Source organism: Anas platyrhynchos, chromosome 3 (genome assembly GCF_047663525.1).
Source record: "Anas platyrhynchos isolate ZD024472 breed Pekin duck chromosome 3, IASCAAS_PekinDuck_T2T, whole genome shotgun sequence".
Lineage (NCBI taxonomy): Eukaryota > Metazoa > Chordata > Aves > Anseriformes > Anatidae > Anas > Anas platyrhynchos.
The window spans coordinates 4,265,769-4,280,736 of record NC_092589.1 but is presented as its reverse complement, the minus strand read 5'-3'; the positions used below and the strand labels follow the sequence as shown (position 1 = coordinate 4,280,736).

Here is a 14,968-nt window from a genome sequence, read left to right as displayed (position 1 = left end):
AGTGGTGAGAAAACAAGAAATTATTTCAGTATGAATTTTCACACAGAAAATAGAATTACACGTTAAGACATTAGTTTCAGTGCACAGGAGAGATGACATTTTAAAATAACTTTATTTTTGATCCTCTTTCAAAATTATGTTTTAACATTATCAGAAATGAAATAAGAAACTTAACCAGCATATTTAGTTTTAAAAGCATTTAATGACATAGCATATATTTAACAGATAGGGTAAAAGTCTAGAGGTACAGTTCAATACAACTGAAAGCCAGTTCCAGTACTACTCTTGACTACAGGCCCAGTCATTGAAAGTTCATTCCTATTAAATGTAATTTTTGATTGTGCAGTAAGATGAAAATTTTTCATTACAATAGTTACAGTGACAGAAATGCACACTATGTATCAAATAGCAAGGTAATGTAGCAAAATTATAACACACAGTGCTGTAGCTGACAAGCAAGTAACCATTTGAGTAACATTACTTTTCCAGTAAATGCTTCAGTTCCACTTTTACACTTATCAATGATTTTAAAGGGTTTATTATACATCTAGTCTTATTATACTTTGTACTAGAATTATCTGAAACATACAATATAATGTATTTCGGCAAAAAAAAAAATTTGAAATTACAGATTATTTAAAACTGTATCAGCCTGCTAATCCATCTCATACACCAACATTCTTATCTGTCGTACTTGATGCAGAAAAGCTTCAGGTTGTGTTAATAACCAATGCCAGGATATAAATGGTTTGTCTGTAAGTTAATGCATACCTGCACTCTGTTACAGCAAAGATAATACACTATCATTTTAATAAATGTTAGAATTGTAATGGGAGGCTCTACTAGTCAAGACTCAGCATAACAACCTTAAATGGAAGTGAACATTTTTGAAAATTTGTACATTGTTTTTTGATGTGCACAGTAGATTCGAAAGCACCGCTGCCTTGCATACCAATAGCACTAGGAGTGGGTTATTTTCCAAGACAGCCTCACAAAATTGAGGAACAGTTTAAATATTAAGATCTAATCTACATTAACTTCATTTAAAAAAAAAAACAAAAACAAACCCCCAAACCTGGTCCTCCCTCTCCTACAGAAGCTGCCCAATGCACCTCATACACATTTGTAACTTTAGATTCTTTTTTGTTGGCTTTTTATTTTAAAACGCTCTATAAATAAAAAAATGTCAATCACATTGAGGAACATGAGGCACAGAGAGTAACGTATTGGTTCTGAGCTCGCATGCTGGAATTCCACTGGAACGGTCAGAGAAGTGCAGTGTGTGGAGATGGAGTTCACTTCTTTTTACCAAAAAGGCTGAATCTTTTCTCTTTGTCTTTCTCTTTGTCTTTCTCCCTCTTGCCAGGACTGGACTCGCTGGTTATCGTGACACTGGCAGGCAGGGTCTGGGCACGGCTGGAAGCTGGAGTGCTCTGAGTGGTTGGGGACACTTCTATTTTATCAGATGAGATAGCTGATGTGATGGCCTGAATCCACGTGTTCATCTCCTCCTTCAAGAAGACCCAAAGGTAGAAAGCTGTTAAAATCCACGCACCACATTCTCTCTCTCTCATTCATTCAACACTGGAGATGGGGAATGGATAGCAGTGGGAAATTAAACACAGTCCTAACTCATCATCTGGCAGGGGCTGTCTACTACAACCTGTACCTTTTATCTGAGAAACCCTGGTTTGTCTGTGTGAGCTTCTTAATCTAAACGTAACACACATATTCATACATGATTCAAGACCAGGAAATCAAAGTGTATCCCCAGCTCTTTCCATTTTTTTCCCAGTTGTACAACAGCACAGATTCCACATCAGTAATGCATGGTGAGAAAAACAAACTTACATCGTCTTTGGCTTGGAAGAGGTATTCATTGCCATCAGTCAATCTGCAAAGAAAACCGCCATCACAAATTTAGTTTAGTAATAATCACAGTGGTACAACTCATGCTTTTTTAATTACAGTATGTAATCAGACTGAGACATATGGGACAGTCATAACATCTATATACACACAAATACACCCCAACAACTAATGTTTTAATATCTCATACTATCATGCAGATGCAGCCACACACACTGTATTCTGGTCTCTATACATGCTTATGATAGTGGTTGTGTTCCAGTATGTCAGGATGCACTGCAGAGGGAGGTTGCCATCTTCAGCAGCCGATGACTGCTGTTTCAGTACTTGCTCTTTCAGGCAGATCTCTTCTCTTTTGGAAACGATAGTATAAAAGTTTATTCAATACTTTAAAAAGACAGAAGTCACAAACAACACCCAGAGTTTTCACTGCTTTTGTAGAAACCTGTCAAAATTCTGCAGCTGCCCTGCTGTCGTAAGTACTGTGATGGTGACTCAAGATACTGTACTGTATATTATTCCTGAGTAGCTGCTGCTGCTTTCTCTGCTGATTTTACTCAGGGAGTTTAACTGGAATATAGGAAATGATTTATGTGAAGACATATTAATAAAAAAGGACCGAATAACTTCAGGCATTGAAACAAGTCAGAAGCAGAGTCAGTGGGAACGGCATTGCAGGCTTCCTGAGCTTTCCCCAGAAAATGAAAGCATTTTAAAATCTATTTATGAAATGAAATTAAGTATTAATCAGTAAAATAACATTAATGTAAATTAAGACACTTGGAAGAATGTAACTATGCCTGTATTTCTTCTTTAAACAATAAAGGAAAATATTTCCAGTTTATTTTCCACTAGCCCTTTTAGTGAGAGACTTGCCTGCATGTGAGATCTACAGAGACCTCACCCCTTGCAGAACTGAGCCTCTCAGGTGTTCTCCTTCTCAGCTTGGAGAAAGAGTTTTGCCACGATGAGCCAGCATAACTCTCTGGGGAATTCTTCTAATGAGAATGAGTGAAGAAAATAAGCTACATGTACATGCAGTTACCCAAGAGACCTGATACAGGTGACAGGGAAGGAAGGGCAATTGCTTTTTCTGCCTAAGTTCATATTTGGAACACCTTATTCTTAAATTATCACTTCAGAGTTGTTTGAAATAACATGGAGGATGAATCACATAGCTGCAGGCTGTGTTCAAGAAGGCTAACAGCAAGTTTCCCTAAATACGGATTATATCAAATTTAGAGGATTCTTGCATCAATATCAACTTAATATTCCATCTTGGATTCCACAATGGGATCAGTTCATACTTTGAGTCTCCTCTGAAAGAATCACCTGACAGCTGTGTACTAGTAAAATATTTTTTTTTAACTGTGGGCACTAAAAGATTGATCATTAAAACAAACACAAGACTTTGGAAATAAAAGCTTTTTTTAAATCCTTTGAACATTAAGTACTTCATACACTTCAGTATGAATGGTCTGCAACTACATGTTCAAAACCTGAAAATGTCATTGATATCTGGAAAGTTCAGCATTTTTAAATGCAGGCTCTTCGCTTTAGGAATACACACCTAGTCTTGTCCCAGACATAAATAAAGTGCACTGATTATTTTGATAGTGCTTGCTACCTTTGATATGGACCATGTATCCAGGGTTGGGAAGACCCTGTTCAGAAAAGCAGATTCTGCAGTTAATATTCACAATCAGTTCTTGGGCTGGATCCTGCCAATGAATTTGTCAAGTGAACATACCCACCACAACTTAGGCTAACATAAAGATGCTTGGACAGATTTACCTTAGCTTGAAGACATGCTTTTTCTTTTTATAATCGACTGCTATTTCACAGACTGCTTCTTTCAAGCTGACAGGAATCTCATTGTGGTAGGGAATGCCAGAAGCAGCAGCTTTTGAATCCTTGTAGAAGCCCATTTCTTGGTTGTTTATGACACAGTACACGTTATGCCATGATCTTCAGGACATGGAAAATAACAAAAATACTTGTCAGTCTAATGCTCTTGCAAAACTGGAGAAACTGAACACAGTGATTACACTATGATAAACAGAGACCACTTCAATCTGAGGATAGAAATACAGTATACTATGTCCTGTGTCTGTAAAACACAGATTAAAAAAAATCTCTCATAAAAGCACTACTTTAAGACTTGAAGACAGAAGCCCTGACTTTGAGCCAAATGAAATATAGATTTCCAGAGCTCTCTGTGATAGCATATTAGCATATCCTAAGAGTGGGTGGATTATTTGGCAGACTATGCAGTTTACATCCTTGGGAGAAAAACTGATTGACCTTTTAATGGCTATGCTTTATTACAGAAGGAATTCTCATTGTGCTGCAAGCTAATGAACAGACTGCGTATGACATCCTTGACTGTTAAAAATGCTCTTAGAGACACCATCTACTTCATTCTCTAATATAACTATAAAGATCAATTACTAGAAATAAGAGTCTCTAGATATTAGTACTTGTGACTGTCACTGCCCCAGAGTAGTTCTCTGTTGTGAAATCACTCTAGCTGAAGAAAATTCGTGGTTGGACTATAATGCAGCTTACTGACTTATGAGCTGCACTGAGCTCTACAGAGCACCTCAGCTCTGACCAAATCCCTCAGGTGTTGGTGTAGCTCACTACTTGCTAGTTGACACTTTTCTTTTTAGTCAAGTTATGGTTTCAAGAGCTTTCTCAGGTCATGAAGGACCAGTGTCTGCTTTTCTACTGCACACAGGAATCTCAAAAAATTTGCCTGTTTGAGAACTGCAGGATTGAGTCCTCAGGAATGGACTCGACTAAGGCACACAAAATCATCTTCACCCGCTTTTCTCTTCTAAACAGATTACAGTGTAGGTGGAAAGTGCTAATGTGCAAACAGATGTCAGAAGAATATGGACATTTCTGTTCTCACACCTACATGTTTTTCTTTTCTTGTAGTAACGTACAACTGAAGAGATCTGGAATCAAATCCCACTACTGCCATGAATTCATCATGTGAAGTGGGAGAATCATGGTATCTTTATGCATCTCTTTTCCACCTTCTAAGTGTGGCTAATATTGCATTCTCTACCATGTATCATGAGATAACAACTTCATTGAATATACTTTTTGATCATGTATACACCGTTCCTAGAACAACATGAGCATAAGCTTGGAAAGTACTTTGGAGCTGTGAGAAGACAATAACAACAGTGGTAACATTTACCATCTTATATCACAGTGAGTTTGGATGCAATTATATGCGTTAAGCATCAAGTACTCTACCTGCTGGAGGCTTTCTTGCTGTGTGTCTCCCATTCATGTTTACGATGTAAGAAGCCTTCCATCTGAGCTGAAGGAATCTCCTGTGTTTTGGCTGGTAGGGTAGCAGCAGTCTGGGCCTGAATGGCAGCCTTGGCTTTGCGGTCTGCCGTTGGAGAAGGAACAGGACTAGACTCCTTTGAACTTGTCCTCTGTTCTGCAGCTCCATTGACCATTTCATTTGTTTCTGCAGTTTCTGCCACCTAGGAACAGTGGAAGAAATGTTCAGCTAGATGCCTCATGACACCGAGGTTTCTTGCAGTTAATCTGTTCCCCTGCACAACGTGGCTGTGTATAAACTTTGCCTGGAGAATGACACAGGCCAATAAAATCTTTCTCACATTCCATGGAGACACAGAAGGCCAAGGAAATTAGAAGGTATGAATGGATTAGTATTCATTTTATAGGTGGAGAGACAGGAATATAAGAACTGCTAAACTTCACAGTGTGAGTTTTACTGTGCTTTGCTCTGCTAGTCAATTCATATTCTTTTATATATTGTTATTCCTAAAATGAGAGCATTCAGTTCTGTTGCTAAGTGCTCAAATGTTTGGAACAGTAACAATCACACTTTCTGCGAACCTGAGAGGAACAGTAGAAGTTATACACATCAGCCACCTTAAATACATTTATAACATTACTGGGGCATAAAAAGTCTATAAAAGGTATTAGCTGTATGTCAACAGAAACATATGTCAAAATTGCCCAGGAGCATTTACAAAAATTCGCAGAATTTGTTTCTGTAAAAGCTCCTTTCCCACTTTTCCCCATTCCCCTAGTGACACAACAAAATCAAAACATGCAGAAATTAGAGAGATTACACCATGCATTTCATCTCCACCATCTCAGTTAGGATATTGGATCTTAAAGACAAGGGAAATGAGGTCATATGTCATTTTATCACGGTCTTTTTCAGACTTTCATTATTAGGTGGATTGGATTTTTGTTAAAGGAACTGAAAACCACCACAGTCACACAACATCACACAGCTATTTACCCCCAAACAAAGACAGAACCAAGGCCTTGCCCATCACTTGCTTTGTTGATCGCGTTGCCTGTCGCACTGTGATCGAGATAGCCTAGAGAGCAGCCATGTTTCCAGCAGCTCTGACTGGTCAAGCTGTCGACGTCTTCAGGAGCCATTCATCCAAAAATCATTTAAATTGGAATCCTAATGGCTATACACTTTGGAAATGCAGCTTGGTCCCAGTTTTTTTGTTTTTTTGTTTTTTGTTTTTTTCTTGTACCATTACTTTAACATGTAGAGCCATTTGGTAGCAGCTCAGGAGTTACACAACCAGTGTGTATTATTATTATTAGCAAGTTACTAAAGCTTAGTGCTGCTAATGCTCTAGTAGATTACAAACATTCTGGACTGTTTTTATGCAGACAAGCAGGTATTTGTGAATGGCACAGTAATTAGACATTCCCACTTCTGCAAAAAGCCCGGACAATTCAAAAGCAGCCGAATTATTATGCAACAAACCAAATTTTGCCACCGTTGTCTAATACTTCTTGCACCTGCCAAGTATACATTGTTGTACCTCACACCTTTGTACCTCAGATATTGACCTAGAAAGACCTAAGTGTCAACTTGCTATGAATATGGGAAGGGTTGGTTAACTGCCTTTAAGCAATCTAAATCTCCAGAGTACAGACACTACATCACTGAAACAGGGAAAGAATCACAGCTCACATTCCACTTCAAGTCATATCTCTATTTTACTCTGTCCCTAAAGACATGTAGCCTTACAGCCTAGTTATCAGAAGGAACATCTACCCTGCACTGAAGATCTATCTAGTGTTATCCAGCTGGAGTAAAAATCAATGATGCTGCTTCTTCAAACTTAGGTTAAGTCAGAGCCATCAAACCCTGCTATTTATATTCAAATCTCAAAATAAAACAAAAAATTTGATTAAAGGAGGGCAGGAGGTGGGGGCAATAAATAGATGAGACTGAAGATTATCCAAACATTGCCAGCACTGCTGCTGCAACACAGGTAGTGAAACACACAACCAGTGATTCACCAAAGAATGTTTAATTAATTAATCACCACCAGCACTGATCAATGGCCAACATACCACATTAAAGAAAAAGGAGAGCCCTTTGAAAATTTTACTGACCACTGACTGTTACTGAACTTCAAACATACTCTTCTTTTAAACTGACAGGATCCCTGTCTGAGATACACGAGGCACTTGTGAACAGCAATAAAGAATTACTGCAGACTTGTATAGTCTGCATGCTACATAGACCACAGCTGACTCAGCACAACTATCCAGAACTACCTATTAGCTAAGCCAATGTGGAAAGTAGGATGTTTTCTGTAGTGATACAGACAAGACATGAAAATATTACAGATTTTGGGGTACCTGTAATGATTAATCTGAAGTAAAACAGACAAGTTCCATAACAGCAGCCACTGCACAGCTACTTAAAATGTTTTTATGGTAAGTAACATGTAATTCAGTGCTGCAATCTACAAGCCTGCGGTTTTAAATGGTAACTGCCAACTCTAATTACACAATCAGACCTGTAAAATCTACTTAAAATGCTGCTGATTGTAAAAGGGCTATGAAAAGCTTTATTGATGCTCTTTCAGGTTTTATTTCCTTTCCATGTGTTATCTACAATTAACAGAAAACAAGCAAAATAAATCTGAATCATAAACAGGTATGCAAAGAATGTGTCATGAAAATAGAGAAAAACAGGAGCTAAACAAATTTTAATGGAAACATGCATTGGGCATGCAAAGACAACGCAACAGAGGACAAACATTAATAGCAAACTGTACTGTTACAACAAAACAGTTATCACGTACATGAATACAGTTTTCTTAATCGTGACTGAGAGGTTAGTTGCAAGTTCTTTAGTGGCTAGAGACTACTCTTGAGGTATATTTAAGTCAGGACTGTATAACATGCAACAAGACAGCCGGTGACAATGACTGGAGACATCCCTTTGATTTTCATAGTGCTTGAAGCAACATTACGTACAGGTCATCAACTTAAGTCTCTGCACCACAGCTTAAATAATAGACATATTTGCCTTTTCAGATGCAAATGGATGACAGCTTGTATATTGTTCTGGCATAAGTAATCATTTTAATGTTTTAAGCCGGAACCATAGGCCATACTGAATTGGTGAAATCTTACACTTCTTGTGCCTAAAATGATGACCTTAACTGATGACGTAATTAATTTTTCTTAATCATGTATCATTTCTATATAGAAGAGGACTAATGCAAGTAAAAACATATATCTATATAAATTACCTTTACAAACTTTTAGCCAGAATACATCTGAAGGCTTCTGAAACTGTGGTATCTGAAGCTACAGCTAAACTGCTCTGAGAACTGTCATACTCTTAAAGGCACACAGACCAGACTGGTGTAAATAGTCACCAGATCATTTTCATGATTTTATATGAAAATTTAAAAAGCATTAAGAATATATATCTTGTTATCCTGACAAAAGAAAAAAAAAAACATGCATCATGAAGTAGAAAGACAAGTTACAGTAAAAGTACAATTACTGAAGCACATCCTTTCAACCACCTCTCTTATGAGCTTAGCCAATACAGATTGATATAGCTGCATTGCTCAGCTGGTTGTCAGAGAAAATCTGATCAACTACAGCATATTTCATGCCTCAAGTCAGAAATAATACAGCTGTGTACATCTGATGTATTGCAACGCAAGATTCAGTGAGCTGACCTAAAAAGCTCTCATGAAAGACTGTGAAGTGCGGATGGCAAAGATTAACATGGAAATGCATTATGTATCATGGCAATGAAATAAAAAATGAAGCAAACAGGTGATGTATAAGACTGTGGTAACCAGCAAGGTGATAATGATCTGGGATTCATATTCCTTGCCACAACTACATATAATTTCATAAACAGTAGAATGTAAAACACTCAATCTCACTTCCTCATTAATACTGAAGATGAACTGAAAGGCTTTATTTAAAAGAAAGAAAAAGACAGAACTGCTTATTATCCAACAGCGTTAACAGAGTCTGTGTGAAGACCCAGAAATAACTGGGATGGATGATCTGAAAGGTAAGCGTACGCTAAAAGGCAGTTCCTCCCAGAGTCCTAGACTGGGACCTTTATTTCCTTTGCGGTAATGGTAGAAGTTCTAATACCTGCCGATGTGAGCCTGCCAGGAGCCCTTCTTGTGTTTACTGTGATTTCAGAGAGTGAGGTTCAAAAACATGACAGTGAAGTGCCATTTTTTACTACAATTCAGAGCATCAATTGGAACAAGCAGGCTTTGCAGGAAGGTAATGAAGAGATAGGCCAATTTTCAACTACTGTGTTCCTTTAAATAAACATACATATTTACTGTTATTTCTATGGTTGCACATTTAAGAGTATTGGCATGCATCCTGACTCCACTAGAACCTCCTCTGTTAAGAAGGAATGAATTGAAAATTCAGCCTAGATCTATAGAAAATACAGAGCTGGGATCTTAGACAAATGTACTTTATTTCACTTTCAAAGAAAAGTGTCACAATCTCTCAATAAGGGTCTGCATCCTAATCTCATTTGTACCACTGTAGCTCCAATGTCAGTCAATGGAACTGCTGTTGCGTAAATTCTCCAAGGGAAAATGGGGCCCCAAAACAGATAGTCAGCAAGATCACAACTCTTCAGAAGGACTAAATTCCAAGATAAATCTAGAAACTATGTTTTATTGGTTTATTTCATGTTTATTTTTATCTGCAGTCAATGAATCCATCTGCATGGAATGTTATAAAGCTAACCTTAAGGCTTTTAATTTGTTGGTAGTTACAACACTCCCCTCCCTCCCAGCCTTTTCTACTGAGCTCACTTGCGTGTATTGTCTTTGGCCTTGTGAATAACTCACTTTCTAATGCAGCTGATTTAATAATGTTGCCGTGCTGAAACCTGTTAGTATAACTCGATGCGTCATACCTGTCAGGTTCTAGTTCTCTTCTTCATTAGGATGTAATCTCATTAAATCTCAATTACTCATATAAAAGACGGTTTAGCTGGAAAATCTTAATACTATTAATGACATGAAAAACTCACAGTAAATAACATGAAATAAATGTGTCACCTTAAAGCAACTGAGTGTCAGTGAGGATACTGAAATAAACAAGGATTAAAGTGAAACAAAATATATCTCCAAGGGGCTGCTAATTAAATAAAATCAACTGATGGGAAGGAAGAGAAAAGCAGCAGGGAAATCTGAAGCCAAAAGATTAAACCAGAACCAGTAAACCATACTGAAAAAAGGTGTCTTTTGCTGCAAATGTTTCTGTATGTCACAGTCCAGACCATGATCGGTCATTGGCTGTCCGTCTGCTAATAAAGTTTTTGTAGTTTTGGTAGGTTTGGGAGCGGTAACTAACCCGTGGAGATTCCTGGTCTGATGGCAAACCATTTTGGGAAACCTGTTCTCCTTTTGTTCCATCCCTGTTGAGAAAGGAAAAAGAAAAGATACTAAGATCTTGAAAGTCACAGACCTTTTTCACAAAAAAAAGATTTTCCTACTGAATTTTGCATATCTCAAATTCAAGCAAGCTCTTAAAAACTGCCAAGTCATCTGTTAACAACACCATAAAAGCATTGCCTTTAAAAGGTTTCCACTTGCAAGGGCAGAAGCCTACTGCAATAAAGAAATGCCCAGCTGAATAAATCCAATGCTTAAGTGTGATCAAAATAGGCTTTCATGATGGTTACTATCTCACAAAGTCTACTCCTGTTATACACATAATTTCATAAATGTTAATGTTACATGGACACAGCTTAAAATCCATCCGTAACAGATGCTCATTAAAGGAGAAAGCAAAGATTGTTCAGAAATTGTAATTAATAACACACAGGGTGTATAAGGTGTATGAACAGCACTTTTACTTGAAGGCCAGGTACGTCTTAACAGTAGGAACTGCTTCATGGTGAAAAATTGGAACATTCAATCTAGCAGTGAATTGAGATCTCTGGGAAAGGTCCCCATCAGCTACATCCATGAAGTCTTCTAAAAAGGGTCACATCACAAAACCACGCAACCTCCAGCCTCCCCCTTTACAACACATCTTCACCCTGAGAATCCTGACACGTGAAGCATGCAGTTCAGATCCTGCATCGTGGGCTTACCATTGCTGCTGGGAGTCTGCATCCTCTGCAGCCTTTGGACTTGGCTCTGGAGTAGGCGGCTGTCTCTTCCTCTCCTCTTCCTCCTGTTGTCGACGTACTTCCAGCAGTTCCAACTGAGAAATGAAACATTTTTGTGCATGTTAAAGCACTGCATCTCAGTCAATTTTCAGGGGCACTACTACAGATGAAGAACAACACTTTGTTGGGTTAAAAACTGGCTGGGTAGCCGGGCCCAAACAACTGTGGTGAATGGAGTCCAATCCAGCTGGAGGCCAGTCACTAGTGGCATCCCCCAGGGCTCAGTACTGGGCCAGTCCTCTTCAATATCTTTATCGATGATCTGGATGAGGGGATCGAGTGCACCCTCAGTAAGTTTGCAGATGACACCAAGTTAGGTGCGTGTGTCGATCTGCTCGAGGGTAGGAAGGCTCTGCAGGAGGATCTGGATAGGCTGCACCGATGGGCTGAGGCCAACTGCATGAAGTTCAACAAGGCCAGGTGCTGGGTCCTGCACCTGGGGCACAACAACCCCAAGCAAAGCTACAGGCTGGGAGAGGAGTGGTTGGAAAGCTGCCAGGCAGAGAAGGACCTGGGAGTATTGGTTGATAGTCGGCTGAATATGAGCCAGCAGTGTGCTCAGGTGGCCAAGAAGGCCAACGGCATCCTGGCTTGGATAAGAAGCAGTGTGGCCAGCAGGGCTAGGGAGGTGATTGTCCCCCTGTACTCGGCTCTGGTGAGGCCACACCTCGAGTACTGTGTTCAGTTTTGGGCCCCTCGCTACAAGAAGGACATGGAGGTGCTCGAGAGAGTCCACAGAAGGGCGACGAAGCTGGTGAGGGGTCTGGAGAACAAGTCCTACGAGGAGCGGCTGAGGGAGCTGGGCTTGTGCAGCCCGGAGAAAAGGACGCTCAGGGGCGACCTTATTGCTCTCTACAGGTACCTTAAAGGAGGCTGTAGCGAGGTGGGGGTTGGCCTGTTCTCCCACGTGCCTGGTGACAGGACGAGGGGGAATAGGCTAAAGTTGTGCCAGGGGAGGTTTAGGTTGGATGTTAGGAAGAACTTCTTTACTGAAAGGGTTGTTAGACATTGGAATGGTCTGCCCAGGGAGGTGGTGGAGTCACCATCCCTGGAAGTCTTTAAAAGACGTTTAGATGTAGAGCTCAGTGATATGGTTTAGTGGAGGACTGGTTAGTGTTAGGTCAGAGGTTGGACTGGGTGATCTTGAGGTCTCTTCCAACCTAGGTGATTCTGTGATTCTGAGAAACAGAGTTTGAATCAGACACCCTACATTGTGAACAACACCCTACGTTTTTCTGAAACTTTACTGAAATTAAAGTTTATTGGCATAAAATTTGAAGGGACAGGTCTTTAAAAGTATTAATTATTTAAAGTTTGTTGCACTGGATATGGCACTAAGTCACAGAGCATCAGACTCTAACATTAAATGGAGTTCCTGTGCAGTTGCTTGCTATGTCCAGGTATCTTACCTAATTCATTTCAATAAAACAAAAAAGAAAAAGAAAAAACCAAACCAAAACAAAAAAGCAAAGTATCCCAAGCTATCAAAATATTTAAAAGTGACATCCTCTTGTCTGCTTGACATACACAAAAGTAAAATGTTTCACATTGGAATCCCTGAAATTAACCATCAAAATAACAAACAGCTTGCTTTTTGAAGATGCTATGAAACTCCAATTCACTGTCTGCAGCTGTGATGTTCAGTGAGTGTTAAAAATCAAGCCATTTCAATTTTAGTGTCTAAAGATTGTTCTCTAGAGATACTCTCCAAGCATTAATTACTGCCATTTCAGCTCTGATGAAAATGGTTTTTGGTGGTTTTTTGTTTGTTTGTTTTGTTTTGTTTTGCTTGTGTATTTCTAGGGGAAAATATAGCCTTGTACTGGAGGCCAAAACACAACAAACATTTCTGTTGAACTCCCCTCGCCATGCTGTCCTCTTGAACTGAAAATATTTTCAAGAGTTTGGATCTGGGTTTTCGTTCCTCAGCATCTCCCTTCCCTTTTAGCAGTATGGCCTGTACATCAGAGAGCCAGGGCAAACCACTCAACTCTAGAATTTGCTTCTGGGTCATCACTCCTGGGCCTCCGACAGCTCTTGTAGACTACTAAGGTCATTTACCACTTAAGCTCTCTTTGCAGGCTGTTGAGCTCAAATGAACCTAAGAGGGTTTTAGCATTGTTGGGAACATGAAACTTCAGGCCCTGGGTGGTCAGCCTTGGTTGGCCCTCCACAGCATCAACAAATGGAGATTAGGTTGGTGGTATTGGGAAGCTACTAGGAACAATCAGCTGACACCGCAATGGGAATGGCCAAGAGGAGTTCTTCTTGTCTAAAGCACTCACCGTGGTCAGTCTTTCCAGTGCTGCAAATCTCTCATCCCAAGTAGCTGCAGATTTCTCAAATGCTTCATGCCGCTTGATTAATTTTTCCACTTCATCAACACTTTGACCTATTTCACGACTGGATAGGTAGGGCTCCTGCCCCAGCAGCCAGGCCTCAGCCACACTTGCGTCTCTTGAAAACTGATGCACCTCCAAAACTGAGTAAAGAATGTACAGACATCAGTGCTATTAATGTCAAAAAGGGCATCATGAAGGTATTGGGCATCTTCAGAATTTACTTTAAAACAGCTGGGGGAAAAAAACAAATGTATTCAGCTAAGTGTTTTCCTTAACTAAGTTCACTGAAATTAACAGTAAAAAGACAGAAATTTCTCATGTTGGCTTTGCTTTGAGGAAAAACAAAAGTTAAGGCCCACCTTTATTTCTTCTGCAGATTATTTCATTTTCTAATTTCAGTGTCTCCTTTCTGTTCTAATCTGCTGTTACCTAGTAACTTCAAAGATGAAATTCTGTTTTCTGCTGTTTTTCTTCCTCACTCTGGCCTGTCAACCAAACAGCTAGACTGAAGGCTGCAAGCCTGTACTTCAGGCTTGCCTACAATGCTACAGTTCCAGGTTTCCTTCCAGCTGAAAAAAGCTTCCACAGCTTTTGTGAATGAGATTGCAACAATTTTGATGAAGAATATGGTTCAACCACCCAAACTCAGGGACAGGCACTTGTGATTCTTTTTCTTAAAGCCTGCTGAGACTCAGAAAGAATGAATAAAGTACACAGAGCAGCCCAGAACTCCACAAAATGATTACACTGTGCTGTACATTTTGAGATGCTCGAAGTGCATGTGTTGGTAACTGTCTGCTGCAAAGCCTTCAGTCCATATGAGTTACAGAAAACCTTGTTAGAGTATCTGAACTATGTTGTTTCTGGTGTAAAAACTGGAAAATGCTCTAACATTTAAAAGTGCATCTTTTGTCAATAAACTCATTAACCTGGCCTCTCAGACAATGCTGGTATGTTACATGTGTAAGATAACAAAGCTTTACTTCCCCATATTTTTTGTCAGTACATCCTTTGTAGAAAAACAGTTGGAATGTGACACCTGCAAAACCTGGTGCATCTGTTTCACCTAGCTCCAGTTTTGGTCATACAGAGTAAGACCTTTAGGGCAGGTTTCTTTGTTTCAAGTTCTCAGTTATTTTACAATTAACAGACATGAATTTTTCAGTTAGTACAGTACAAAAACACTTTCAAGTGATGAAAAAAATAAAAAAGGAGTTTCAAGGTTTTTAAGTGCTCAGAAAGACAC

The 14,968-nt window shown here is 39.3% G+C and overlaps 1 protein-coding gene across 7 annotated transcripts in view; it reads right to left on the bottom strand.

Annotated features, from left to right (window-relative positions):
* Positions 1-93: 93 nt before the first annotated feature.
* The window catches only part of SPTBN1 (spectrin beta, non-erythrocytic 1), a 140,322-nt gene continuing 125,447 nt past the window's right edge, over positions 94-14,968 (bottom strand). For all 7 annotated transcript variants that reach the window (XM_072035046.1, XM_027453223.3, XM_027453222.3 and 4 more), the window contains 7 exons: positions 13,666-13,862; positions 11,303-11,415; positions 10,558-10,621; positions 5,140-5,378; positions 3,664-3,837; positions 1,852-1,894; positions 94-1,511 (listed from right to left, as the gene is read on the bottom strand). In XM_072035046.1, the coding sequence (XP_071891147.1) occupies positions 1,296-1,511; positions 1,852-1,894; positions 3,664-3,837; positions 5,140-5,378; positions 10,558-10,621; positions 11,303-11,415; positions 13,666-13,862 (1,046 nt within the window). In that variant the 3' untranslated portion in view covers positions 94-1,295. The remainder of the gene's footprint in view (positions 1,512-1,851; positions 1,895-3,663; positions 3,838-5,139; positions 5,379-10,557; positions 10,622-11,302; positions 11,416-13,665; positions 13,863-14,968) is intronic.